This window comes from Chenopodium album, chromosome 3, assembly GCF_948465745.1.
Source record: "Chenopodium album chromosome 3, dcCheAlbu1.1, whole genome shotgun sequence".
Taxonomy (NCBI): domain Eukaryota; kingdom Viridiplantae; phylum Streptophyta; class Magnoliopsida; order Caryophyllales; family Amaranthaceae; genus Chenopodium; species Chenopodium album.
In genome coordinates, this window is record NC_137836.1 from 14748701 (window position 1) to 14762117 (window position 13417).

At 31.3% G+C, this 13417-nt stretch overlaps 1 protein-coding gene across 1 annotated transcript; it reads right to left on the bottom strand.

Annotated features, from left to right (window-relative positions):
- Positions 1-1224: 1224 nt before the first annotated feature.
- Positions 1225-6270, bottom strand: LOC145611934 (alpha carbonic anhydrase 7-like). Its single transcript, XM_081667319.1, has 7 exons — positions 6099-6270; positions 5598-5815; positions 4151-4257; positions 3195-3297; positions 2251-2415; positions 1730-1783; positions 1225-1578 (listed from the first exon to the last, which is right to left on the bottom strand). The coding sequence occupies exons 1-7, from the start codon at positions 6190-6192 to the stop codon at positions 1489-1491; spliced, it is 831 nt and encodes a 276-aa protein (XP_081523445.1). The 5' UTR covers positions 6193-6270; the 3' UTR covers positions 1225-1488.
- Between the last annotated feature and the right edge of the window lie 7147 nt (positions 6271-13417).

Sequence of the window (13417 nt, forward strand, 5' to 3'; positions counted from 1 at the left end):
GTTATAATTGGTGGATGAAAACGGAGTTTTTAATACGTTATTTATAGAGAAAATCAGCCAAAAAGATAAATTATCAAAACAGAGTCTGGCGCACCTAAAACAGAGCTGGCGCCAACACTGGCTTATTGGCGCCAAGCACCAACATTATAGCCAGGTGCCAATGCTAGCGCCAGGCTTAGCGCCAGGCGCCAATGTCTGGCGTTAGGCGCTAATCCTGTTTTTGACGCGTTTTCTAAAATCAAATAAATTTTTGCCGTACAGGAGGATAAAATCGTATTTTTCCTCAAAAATACTCTTTGATTTTAATTAAAACTCTGAAAAGTCAACAAAAGTCAATTTATCAATGCTAATTGAATTAGGAATGAAAAGAACCTTCTAGAAGACTAAAACCATTCCTAATTGCATTAGGAATGATAAATCTATATTAGGCCCTCCCTAGATCATTGGGCCGCGTATAAGGCTCAAACCGGGCCCAGTTTAGTAAATTGACCATAACTTTCTCAATATTCATCGGAATTGGGCTTATAATATATCGTTGGAAAGCTCTTGTCAAGCCCCATCCAACTACACCACTATTGGAACCATATCATGGACCAACCAAACTGGATTGACTGTTTTCTTAAAATAAGTTTTCAAAAACAAAGAGAAGAGAAAAGAAATTAAAACTATCCGCAACACTAAACTTTCCACACTTTCACTTCATTCGTTTATGATTCGATGCGAAAGGTACTCATCACTGGGTTTGGTTTTGGGGAGACACAAATGGGTGTCTACACTTATGAACACCTCTTATAAATAGGAGAGTTCATATTCTAAGCAAGGTGTGAGTTTTAATTTATGCTTGAAAATCTCGAGAGTGCTTGAGTGTAAGGTTGCCAAGTGTAAGAGCTTTATCATATTAGTTTTGGGATTCAGTGGAACTTAGGCAGGAACTTAAGTTGGGTAGAATAGGATTTTGCCGAGTAGCAAGTTCAATCTAGAACTTGTGACTAAAGGTATGTATTTGATAGGTTGTAACTAGGTGTGTTGCCCTATTATAGTGGATTAGTTTGGTGTTTAAGATCTTTAGGAGGGGTTTTAATTTCCGCGAAAAGTAGTCACTTATATTAGGAACTCACTACAATTCATCCCTTGTAGCTTCAATGAGACCAGAGAAAAAAAATATTAAAATCTAAATGTTGTAGTAAGTAATGCAATTAAATTAAATGGAGAAAATATAACAAATGTGATTACAAATTTTCTATGCTGTATAATCAATTAATTAATGAACATTATCAATATATTTATTTAATTTGTCACAAATAAATAATGTGACATCAATATGAATCATTAACCTAAGATTGTTTACAAATGTGTGAAAGAAAGGGTACTAATGATATGTACTCTTATTGTAAATTTAAAAACGTCTAGTAAATTATGTAATGAAGAAATCTGTAATCATCGTGCTATAATCTTGACAATTCTTGAATATGTGGTTATAATTGTGCTTTAATCTTGACGATTCTTGATCATGTGAGCATATAGGTTCACCTTCCTTCCATTATTGCGTTGCAAGGGTCTTGCGTTTTTCTCTGCATGCTGTAATAAAACAGAGGATCATATTCGTCGCAATAAACATGGACTTGGTAAGTTGGTAATATTATTCAAATTGCAATCTGCAGTAGGAAAAATGTACTCTAACGATGATTGTCGAGTCAATAGAATTTTGTACAAGGAAGTTGCAACTTACATCATGAACAGCTTCCCGGAGCAAATCTACTTGATCTTGTGAAACAGTCCCAATCTGTGGAAATAACAACAGCAAAAATGGTCATAAAAATTCTCATATCATATGAAAATAATGTTCACACACTATACTATCATATAGAAACTATGGTCACATTGATCCATTTTATGTTAAGTTCTAGCTTACACTTATCCTACAATCCTATGGAATTTGTTATATACACCCGGGTGTACCGTACACCTAACTAACCTAAGGTTAATTTTTGCATTTTATCTGATGATGAAATGTAAAAAACCATCAAAATGAGAACAATATACTTATGGATGTGGTGATGTACAGTGCACTTTGGTGTATATAACAATTTCTCTCAATCCTACCCGAGCTGCTCAAGTAGTCAAGTACAAGCTCATGGGTTTGGATACTATAATTACCCCGTCTTTAAAAGATAGGTCACATTTGTTTTTGTACGATCTAATATACTTCAGTAAAGAATATGCAATAGACCAAAAAGTTATGAGGTGTACCTGAGTGTTAACAGACCAAATGACACCTTCAGTACAAGGAGGGGTGGTGAGTGAGCCTGTGTACCTATAAAACCTCCTCCCTCTCATCTTGATCTTCGCCGGATTTACTATGCCAACATCTATCTCCAATGAAGTATCAGAAATTAACTTAATTTGCTTTTCTAGCTGCAATAATAAGAAATAAAATTATTTGACCAAGTCAAAGGAGTGAAATTTACTTACTAAAACATTTATATATATATATCATATAACTAATATATAAAGCTAAACTTTTAGCCAGACGACGAGATAGCGACACTTGGCGCTCCAACTTTTCGCCAAGTGTCGCGCCACGTAGGATAGAGTTATATAGAATTCAATTTGTATGATAAAAAAGTTATTTTATAATTCTATTTTCAATCAAATTTGGATAGAATTTTAGGATAAAATTGTTAATTTAGAGTTTTATTTTCGATAAAATATCAATATTTCATATGTACAAATTAAATTATAATTTTATTAAAAAAAAATTTTAAAATCATAAATTATCATATAAATTTATTTTTTGTATCATAGTATTTTTTTGGAGCGAAGGAATTAGCTCAAAATGCACCACATCCATTATTTATAATGTATTCTAATCAATTAAAACAATATACTTTACAATCTAGAGTCATTTCGGACAGGGTCAATATTTTAGGTTACGGGTCAAGAAATGTTTTTCACCAATGTTATTATTAGTCATTACACGCCTACTATATAGTTTAAATCACCACAAAAAACACATCAATTCCTAAGTAATTTTGTATCAATGATATGTTTTAAAATTTGACATATAGATTAAAAATTTATCTTAAAATTCAATAAACAACCCGGGTATCGCACGGGTACAAAACTAGTTTTTAATTAATTTAATTATTAGCCTTTGACTTTGATAATAGTTTGTTTGCATGATGAATAATTACCTTTTTGAGGAATTGATTAGGCTTGCCAATCTTGTAAAGACGTCCTATTACAGCAATCTTCCCGTCTTTGCTTTGATGAACAATGTGCACTTCCAAATCATACCTAATTTTGGTGGTAGACAACAAATTATTATTGAATTTTCATACTTAAACTCTTACAAACTTTATGCTCAAGACCATAATTTTATATATGTATTTAGGGGACAATTAGGTTTTGATCTAGTAACAAAATTAGTGATTCAAGTTTGAATCTTTTCTACCTCTTTTTTAATTTACTTGTTTAGGTTTAAGGACTACTGTAGGTTAATTGCAAAATGGCGAATTTATTATAAGCAATGCCTTGTTTGACATCGCTTTTGTTTTTAATTTTGTATTATTTTTTTTTAAAACAAAAAAACCAAAAATAGTAAACAAGAAATGTTCTCCCCACTTTTCTGATTTCAATGTTCAAAATTATCATGATTATAATAATTTTGACTATCTTATGATTCATTATGACATACATCATACTTCCTCCGTTCTATTATTATTGCAACAATGGACTTTTTGCACTATTCATTACTCTTGTTTGACTATATAATATGAGTTATACGTTAAGCAAAATACAGTCAAGTGAGATCTTGTTAGATTCGTCTCATATAATACTTTCACAATATCAACTTTTTATAATTCTTACGTACTCTTACACAATTATAGATATTTAGCATATAAAATGTGTTTTGGGATGCGTAATTTCCTCCTTGTTGCAATATTAATAGAACGGAAGAAGTATATTTTTAAAAAACAAAATATTAAAAAAACAAAAAATCATAGTGATGATAAACGAAAATTGTTAATGCTCAACCAATATAATTGTAGCCAAAATAGATTGATAATCTATTTACAATAATTCAAAGAGTTTTAAAAAGGATTGTTCCAAAACACGGTATTGCTAGCTTTATAATGATGGCACATACCTCTTTCCATTGATTGTATGCTCTGATGGTGAATGCCAGTGGGATTGATGTAAAATATAATCTGTTCCATTGATTTTAATTTTGCTGCTTTCATCTTTCCACTCGACCTATCATAACAAAAGAAATTAATTTTCAATATTTTATATTTTAATTTATCACGACATTTATGACTTTGTCATAGGACTCTTTGAAATATAATAAAAGCATGTTTTATATATATATATTTTTTTTATTATAGTATATAGGTAAGAATGTAAGATAATTTGCTCAATCGGACTATAGTTATTGAGTCTCATTTAGTGATATAAGTCATATAACTGAAACAATCGATCTCTTTTATCTGGACTAGGTAATTCACATTTAAATTAATACATTTATCCCTAACATGTTTAAAAAAAAAAAAAAAAAAGTTAATATTTATTAGAGCTAATTGTCAAATTAGCTTGTCATGTCACATAAACTTTCAAGCTAATTATGTTTGTAGCTAGTTTGATCCCCAATGGCTAGCTATTAGCTTACTACTTAAATTATCAATTTATTATTTTTATCTTAATTACTAATTGACTTTTAACATTTTCTTTTTGGCAAGTTTTTTTCAAGCAAATTACATATTTTTACTCCAATGGTCAAGCTAGTAACTAGGGACTATTTAAAATTGCAAGCAAGTCCCTAGCTACAACCATTGGAGTTGCTCTTAGGATCTTGCTAACGAACGCCTCCGGGGCATTGGATAAGTATTTAAAATCTTACCTTAAAGTAGTATTAATTTGGAAAAGCATGACAAAATCACGCGTCGATCGGTGTTATTAATGTTAGTTTTAATTTAATCTTTCTATTTTTAACTAGCTTATCCAACGTGGGCATTCGTTAGCATTTTCCTATTTATTATTATCTTTAATTTTATAAAGCCTAACCCCCTTTTTTTTCAATCCCTACCTCTTAAGTTATACTCATAAGAGTCATAACATCTTCTTTTAATGCCACATCGTCTCACTCCATTAAAATTAGTATACATGCATGCACAATAAATTTCTTTGTTGACACAATAAATAGAATACATTTATTTATATGAAAAAGAGGATAAGATAAAAATTGGATGAAACAATAAATAGAACAACACATTTTCTATATGATCGGCTGACACACACCAATAACCGAGTAACCCCTAATGATCGAGTATTACAGGGATTACTTGTTAAGTGTTATAAGAGTCACTTTGTTCTTGAGAGTCTGTTCTGTACACCCGGGGTACTTGCTCGTTAAATTTTGCTCATTTTTTGTAAATGAGCAAAAAAAATTTGCTCATTTATTATATAAGCAAACATGAATGAGCAATTACCCAGGTGTACGATACACCCGAATGTATTTAACAAATTCTATTAATCTTTTACGATGATCATATAATATGCCCGGCCGCATACAAGACTAGCTGATAAAAGATAAATACCTCAATATCATGACCTCTGTTTTTTAGTATTGCTTTACCGGGTTTATAAAACCTTGTAATTTCTTCTGATTTTGGTGTTACTTTAACTCTTCTATGCCATAGATCAATGGGTGATTGCATTTCTCCTGTGTTACATTTCGCCCATGCTGGCCTTAGTTCTCCCCAGTGTTCCGGCCCCCTTTTGCTCCCTTTCACATAATCAAAATCTCTTTCGTCATCTGTCATCCATCGTAAAATAATTTACATCGATTACAACTTTGTTAACATACAAATAATCTAACACATAACATAACATATCAATGTATAATTACTTGTAAATTAATTGATATATTACGTTAATTAGTAAAATAATTTACTAATTTACATATAATACAGTTGCTATGTGCTTAACCTTAAAGGACATAAAAATAGAAATTCAAGGAATTATAAGATGAATGGTTAAAAGGGACTACTATGATGAGCAAAATTAAAGATGGAGCAAAATCGTGTAGTTATTCTTACCAACTTCTTGAGCTAAAATGGGTATTGAGAATGAGCAAAGGATAACAAGAAAAAAGAGAGAAAACCATAGCATTGGTGTTTTGCTTCTTTCCATCTTAATAAACTTTTTCAATGTAATTGGTTTATTATTTAGAAGACATTCGTTTCTATATATATAGTCATACTTCCGTGTGAATTAGTCAAGATTTTGGACCAAAAGTCAACATTAAATGATTAAATAAATGTATGAAAATTTTTCGTCAAAAAATTTCCATTTACACCAATATGGTGCGCATTAGTTATTATATTTAAAAAGCTAAATAGGGAAATCTAGTAGGTTACCTGAAAGGGCTGAAATAATGCATGATGTTAGGAAATTGGACATTGTGCGCAGCCGCTTTGATCTTTGAACATGGCTAATAAAATACTTCAAATGAGGGAAGAGTTGATCAAAGTAGTTTATATCCATTATGCATGTGTCTAAATTTGATCTAAATTTAATTGTAATAAGTAATATCTGCTTACATCACCCCCTTCTAGTAAATTTTACCAGTGTTAATCCAAGATATTAACAAAATTTGATTTGTTTCTTTTTTGAACGAATTGATTTGTTTCTTTTTGTATATATTTATATAGATAGATTCAATATATGCCAAGTTTTATTCATTATTTTTTTTTTTCAGAAGAGAATGTGTACACATGAATGAATGATAGGATGGGGTTTTGGTGGCACGGATTGTTTATTTGTTTAAAGTTTGAGATTTTGACACCTCAATTATTTTACTTCCACAGTCCTTATTTTATCGTAGTTAATATTGTACACACTTAAAATTTTTTAGGAAAATGGTATACATAGCCCTTAGGGCTTACATATAAGCATTAAATTTACACTTGAAAATCGTAAAAAGTTAGGAAATCATCAAAATATGAATACTAATAACACTGATTTACGCGTGTTTTTGTCATGAATTCCTAATTTTATACAATTTCAGGAGTATATTTAATGCTTATATATAGCCCTTAGGGCTACATATAACATTACCCAATTTTTTTATCATCTTTAATGATTTATTATATGTTTTAAAGAGATGATCTTGATAATGAGAATTTTGGGGCGTTAGATAAAGAATAATTATATTGGTTAAAATAGTATTAAGTTAGGAAAACATGACAAATTCACACGTTGTTCGATGTAATTAATGTAATAGTTTTATTCTAATATTTCCACTTTTAATTCTCTTATCTAACGTCTTGGAAGCGGTCATTAGCTTTTGCCTTAAAGAAAAAGCAGTCATACCTCATACCATAGAGAAATAAGTTATTCGTCTTTTTTATTAATGACTTAAAAGCAATTACTCGTATAAGTTTCCTCAAATTTCTATACATAAATTGGTATATATAATGTATTTGTATACTAATATAAATTAAGTTGTTATGCTGTTAAAAATAAAAAATAAACTGTTGGGAGAGTCCAAACTAAAACCCCATCCTTGCATTCTTACCCCATCTAGAATTTCTTGTAAAGTTGTGTTTTAAATTTATTTTTTATTTTTATTATTTAAGGGTTCGTTTGGCATTGCTGTGATTTTCTGTTTTTTGGTTTTTTGTTTTCTCAAAGTATATGATATGAGTCCCATAATGAATAAAAAATTATATAAACTTATTAAAATTATGATAATTTTGAAAACTGACAACAGAAAAGTGGAAACACCTTTTTCTTGTTTTCTGTTTTTGGTTTTTGGTTTTAAAAAAAAACAGGAAACTGAAAACCAAAACAGATGCCAAACAAGCCCTAAGATGTTATGGTGTTACCATAAAATTAATGTGATGATAATTAAAGCTTCTTGCTATTACATACAAAAAATAATAGATGAAGCTTCCAATAACTTCCTTGAAGTGAACGCATGACTAGATACATATTTTTCATTGGACCAACCCCATTGAAAATTTTCATATTTCTGTTGTTGATTTTTTCAAAATCGAACCAATTCAACTTCGTTGGTACTATAGAAGTGCCTCACCAGGAAAATATAGACGGCTTTCTAGAAAGGAAAAAGTTATAATTACATCATTTTGCATACTACAAATAAGAATACGTAGTAATAAAAAAAAGGGAAATTCCAAGTAATAAGGAGCAAAAACACGTTAAAATTAATTATATTGTAATTTCTCGCCGTTTGACAAAGGAGCAACATCTACGAGTATGCACCTAGGTACAGTTATTAATCACTTCCCTACTTTGTTTAGATAATATTCATGTGAATATGTGATCCTTTGTTTGACTGTACTCAAACTCTTATTTAGTTCTTGCTGCTATTACTATGCCAGTTTTATTATATTTTAGTTTTTACTTTTTTTTTAGACATGAAAATACTTAAGAAATGATGTCTTCGATAAGTGTAATTACTAAATATATGAAGGGTCACTATCACTCAGACAATAAATTCATTCTTTTAGGTCGTTGTTGTCTGTTGCTAGATATGATAAATGATCTTTGAGATAGTCAAATAATCCAAAGCCCAATAGAATTGATCTTATGAGGTTACTAACAAGGGTATTGGGTTAAACAAGTAAGAAGTCCATTAATGGGCCTTATGAGGATATAATAGATCATGATTGCTGTTGGGCTAGAGTAGTTAGATTAGAGTTAGAAATTTAGGCTTGACATTGACTCTTATTTAGAGATATAATTTGTAAATAAGATCCATGATTAAGGTTGAAATAACACAATTAACAGTTAGGCATCGTTCTATAGAGCTGCTCTGCTCTGCTTTGCTGAGCCCTGCTCTACTCTGCTCAAAAGAAATCTGCTATGCTCTGCTCTATTTTCATATAATGACTAATAATAATAATTAATATTATATTGATGATAATAATTTATTATTTTGAATAATTATAATAATTATTAATATTAAAAATAATTTGAATAATTATTAATATTAATAATAATTAATATTTTTTTAATCATATTAATAATTAATAATAATTATCAATAATAATAATAATTAATGATTCAAACTATTAAGAATTAATATTTAATAATACTATTAATTAATAATTTTACTAATTATAACAATTCTTTCAAAAAAATAAATAATACTAACAATTAATAACAATTTCTTTTTATAAACATTTGATATTAGAATCACAACGTGTAGAAACATTTTATGCGGGTATTGATTGTTAGTTAGTTCATTGAGTTAAATTATGTTTCAAATCTTTCCATACAATTTAAGAATTAAAAAAAAGAGGTTGTTTCAAGTTGTACTTTGTATATCATTATTATTTTGAGGGTTAAAAATATATGATTAAGACATATTTATAAGTAAAATTATTATTACTCATTAAATCATTTTATTTTAAAATTTTTGTGAAATAAATATAAGTAAACCGTTGTCTTTTATATTTCTACTATTAACATATGTTAAATATGGTACACATTTATTTATGTTTTTACTCACCTAAATCAATGGTATACGCACTTAATAATAATAATAATAATAATAATAATAATAATAATAATAATAATAATAATAATAATAATAATAATAATAATAATAATAATAATAATAACAATAATAATAAAAATAATAATAATAATAATAATAATAATAATAATAATAATAATAATAATAATAATAATAATAACAATAGTAATAACAATAGTAATAACAATAGTAATAATAATAGTAATAATAATAATAATAATAATAATAATAATAATAATAATAATAATAATAATAATAATAATAATAATAATAATAATAATAATAATAATAATAATAATAATAATAATAATAATAATAATAATAATAATAATGTTGAAATCTGTTCTGCTATCCTGAAATCTGTTCTGCTTTGCTCTACTGAAATTTAATATGCTCTGCTCTACTGACCCCTAGTGGTGAAAGTTCGGTTTGTGGTTTGGGTTATAGCCTGTAGGCGTCGCTCGAAGTGCGCCTACGTTAAAAGCATGTTGTGAATATGCTTGGCACTCATAGGAAGTGGGAATTGACATTACGATTAGGGACAACGAAAGTAGGGAGCCGCCAACAAGTTTTTAAGGAACTTGTAAACCGTTCACGGATCATAAAAGGCAACCACGAATATGGGACAACGAAGGCAACAACGATTGACCCGTGAAGGTTACACCCCATTCATAATCCATGAGATTACTAACTCCATATGGTTCGGAACCACGAAAGGAGGATCGGGGATGATGGTACAAAGTGAGTCATGGAGTCACATTCGCCCGTATTGGCCTCTACTCGATTCTTATAGTGAAAAATGATTCCTGCGATCTCAAAGGCATACAAACAATAATTCAATTCGCTCCAAACTATTATTTAACTAAATTGGTTTAAGATTAATGCACACATAATTCTAAAATATTGGTGATCACTTCAATTAATAATAAGATTAAAAAGGATCCTAAACCGGTTGTCCAAATTATCTTATTAGGCGTGATTTTCAATTACATATTCCCTTTAAACATGCAATATGGTGATCATAAATATAATAAAACAACATTAATATTAAAACCAATTTAATCACAATGCCAACAACATAAAATCGTTAGAAAAATAATAAAAATAAAAGGAGCATGACTCTTACTTTGATTCTGTTTGTTTGCAACTACAAAATAATAAACGAGTTAGTAACTTCAAGGAAATAATAAAACAATAATTAAATTAAATTAAATAAAGCAAAGTTGATTTTGGGGCCAAACCCTCAAACAATTCTACCTTTCACGCCTTGGTTTAAGGACAGAACCTCGAGTAAAATATGGACTCCTTTGAGAGCTTGAAGATGGAATTTTGAAGTGAAAAGGGTAGGCTAGTGTTTAGGCTAAAGCATAGAAGAGAGAAAATAAAATCAGAGAATTACTCGGTGCCCCGTTCATCAGAAATGAGGGGGGTATTTATAGGGAAAATGTGCTGAGGGAGCACACGAAACCCTAAAATGATAAAAACCCTAAAAAAGTATCCCGTGACACGGTTAAACTGTACCGTGACACGGGAAGCCCCACCGTCAGACGGTACACTTTCCCGTGACACGGTACACTTTTGGCGTGACGCGGGAAATTTTCAGAATACGGGATAGAAAACGCGTCAAGGGTTTACGCGGAAAAGACACGGAATGTCCCGTGTCACGGCAGACCTCCCGTGTCACGGGAAATCCCACCGTCAGACGGGAAGGATTCCCGTGACACGGTAGGTACTTGCCGTGGCGCGGGAAATTCCTGCTCGTTTTTCCGTCTAAATACATTTTTAACCCTAATTTCCTTCGGCATTTTAAGTGCCGATTGATAATTTCGGGCCTTTTCTGACTTTTTATTATTCGGGCTAAAATAAGAAAATAATTAAATAAAAATAAAATAAAAGGTTTGGGCCAAAAATAAATAATAAAACAATAAAATAAAAAAGGTTTGGGCTTAAAATTAATTAATAAGTTTGGGCTGAAATTAAAACTATGCTTTTACCAGACATCAAGACTAATCCATGGACTGTTCAAAAATGTGAATTTAATAAAATACGATTTTTTAAGCACTCTCGGGATTAAATACTAAACCCGACCAATAGTGGCGGTGAAAGGTTGTTCATCATCGGGTTTGGTTTTGGGGAGACATTTTTAGGTGTCTACAGAAGCCCCCACTTTGATTGAGTTTGTAGAAACATCAGTTTCGAAAACGATAGTCAAAGTAGCCGATAGGGACGGAGAATGATTTAAGACGTTCTGCGATCCTAAATCACTCTGTATACGCCGATACCTGCAGAAAAATGTTAGTTCTACAGATAAAAGAAGTAAAGGGATATAATACGTATCTGACACCAGTGTATCGGTGACAAATGAGTTTGGTATTTTCCTATGCTTGAAGGAATCCACCGGATGACGTTTGTTGAAATGCTTTCCATGCTTGAGGAAAGCCGACTGAAGAGTTTGGTAGCTTTCTAAGCCTGAAGAAAGCTACCGGATAATACTTTCCATGCCTGAGGAAAGTCGATGAACGAATTTGGTGTCATTCTATGCTTGAAGAATTTCACCAATAATGCCTTCCATGCTTGAGAAAAGCCGACAAAGGAATTTGGTGGTTTTCTATACTTGAAGAAAATTCCACCGATAACGCTTTCCAAGCCTGAGGAAAGCCGACTAGGCGGTTTTCTATACTTGAAGAAAAATCCTCCGATAACGCTTTCCAAGCCTGAGGAAAGTTGACTTGGCGGTTTTCTATACTTGAAGAAAAATCCACCGATAACGCTTTCCAAGCCTGAGGAAAGCCGACTTGGCGGTTTTCTATACTTGAAGAAAAATCCACCGATAACGCTTTCCAAGCCTGAGGAAAGTCGAAAGATGATGAGATTTCAAGTCTCTGTGTATCGAGAACCTTGCGTCATGAAATGATGGTGGTCCGCTTGTCCCCGGACGTGGGCTGTAGATGGTCCGCTTGTCCCCAGACGTGGGCTGTAGATGGTCCGCTTGTCCCCAGACGTGGGCTGTAGATGGTCCGCTTGTCCCCGGACGTGGGCTGTAGATGGTTCGCTTGTCCCCGGACGTGGGCTGTAGATAAGACCTGCAAAAATAAATTTGCCAATGGACTCGTATATACTGTGATTGACTTGACCACTAACTTGACCAAGTTTGACTTGATGTGTATGACTTGTGAGTGTGTGTGTGCAGACACAAGCAAACGAAGATGCAAAAGCAAAAATTTTCCGTCAATTTTTGTCATGAGTGGAGGGTACCCACTTTCTCCCGAAAAAGAAAGATGTGAAAACTGAACTTTTATTTTCGAACTTCCTTCGATGAAAACTTGGAAAAAGTTTTTTGAACTTCCCCAAAATAAAATAATGAAAAGGGAGAGAAGTTTTGAACTTTCTCTTTGAGCAAGACGAAATGATTCGTATGGATTGAATTGTTTGTCCTGAAAATAATGTATGCATGATGCATGATCTTAGGCTAAGGACAATTACATCATGTGACACGATAGATGAATGAACTTAAGTCATGGAGCTAAGCATCATATATGGTGTAAAGAAGAGATTTTGAACGTCACTTAGGTCTGGAAGCTAAGCACGTATAGTGATTATTGCATAATGAACGTTGCTTAGGTCAAGGAGCTAAGCACGATATGCTTTGTATGATTAAAAATCATTGATATATATATGTTTCTTAGCACATTATGCGAAACAATGAACATTGCTCAGGTCAGGAAGCTAAGCAAGTATGCAATGTTTCTTCTACCGAATGTTGTCTTTAAATATGATGAAGCATGCACAGTGTTGAAACAAGATTTCATGATAAAGGGCTCTTAAAGGGAAGAATGATTGATATGGATATGG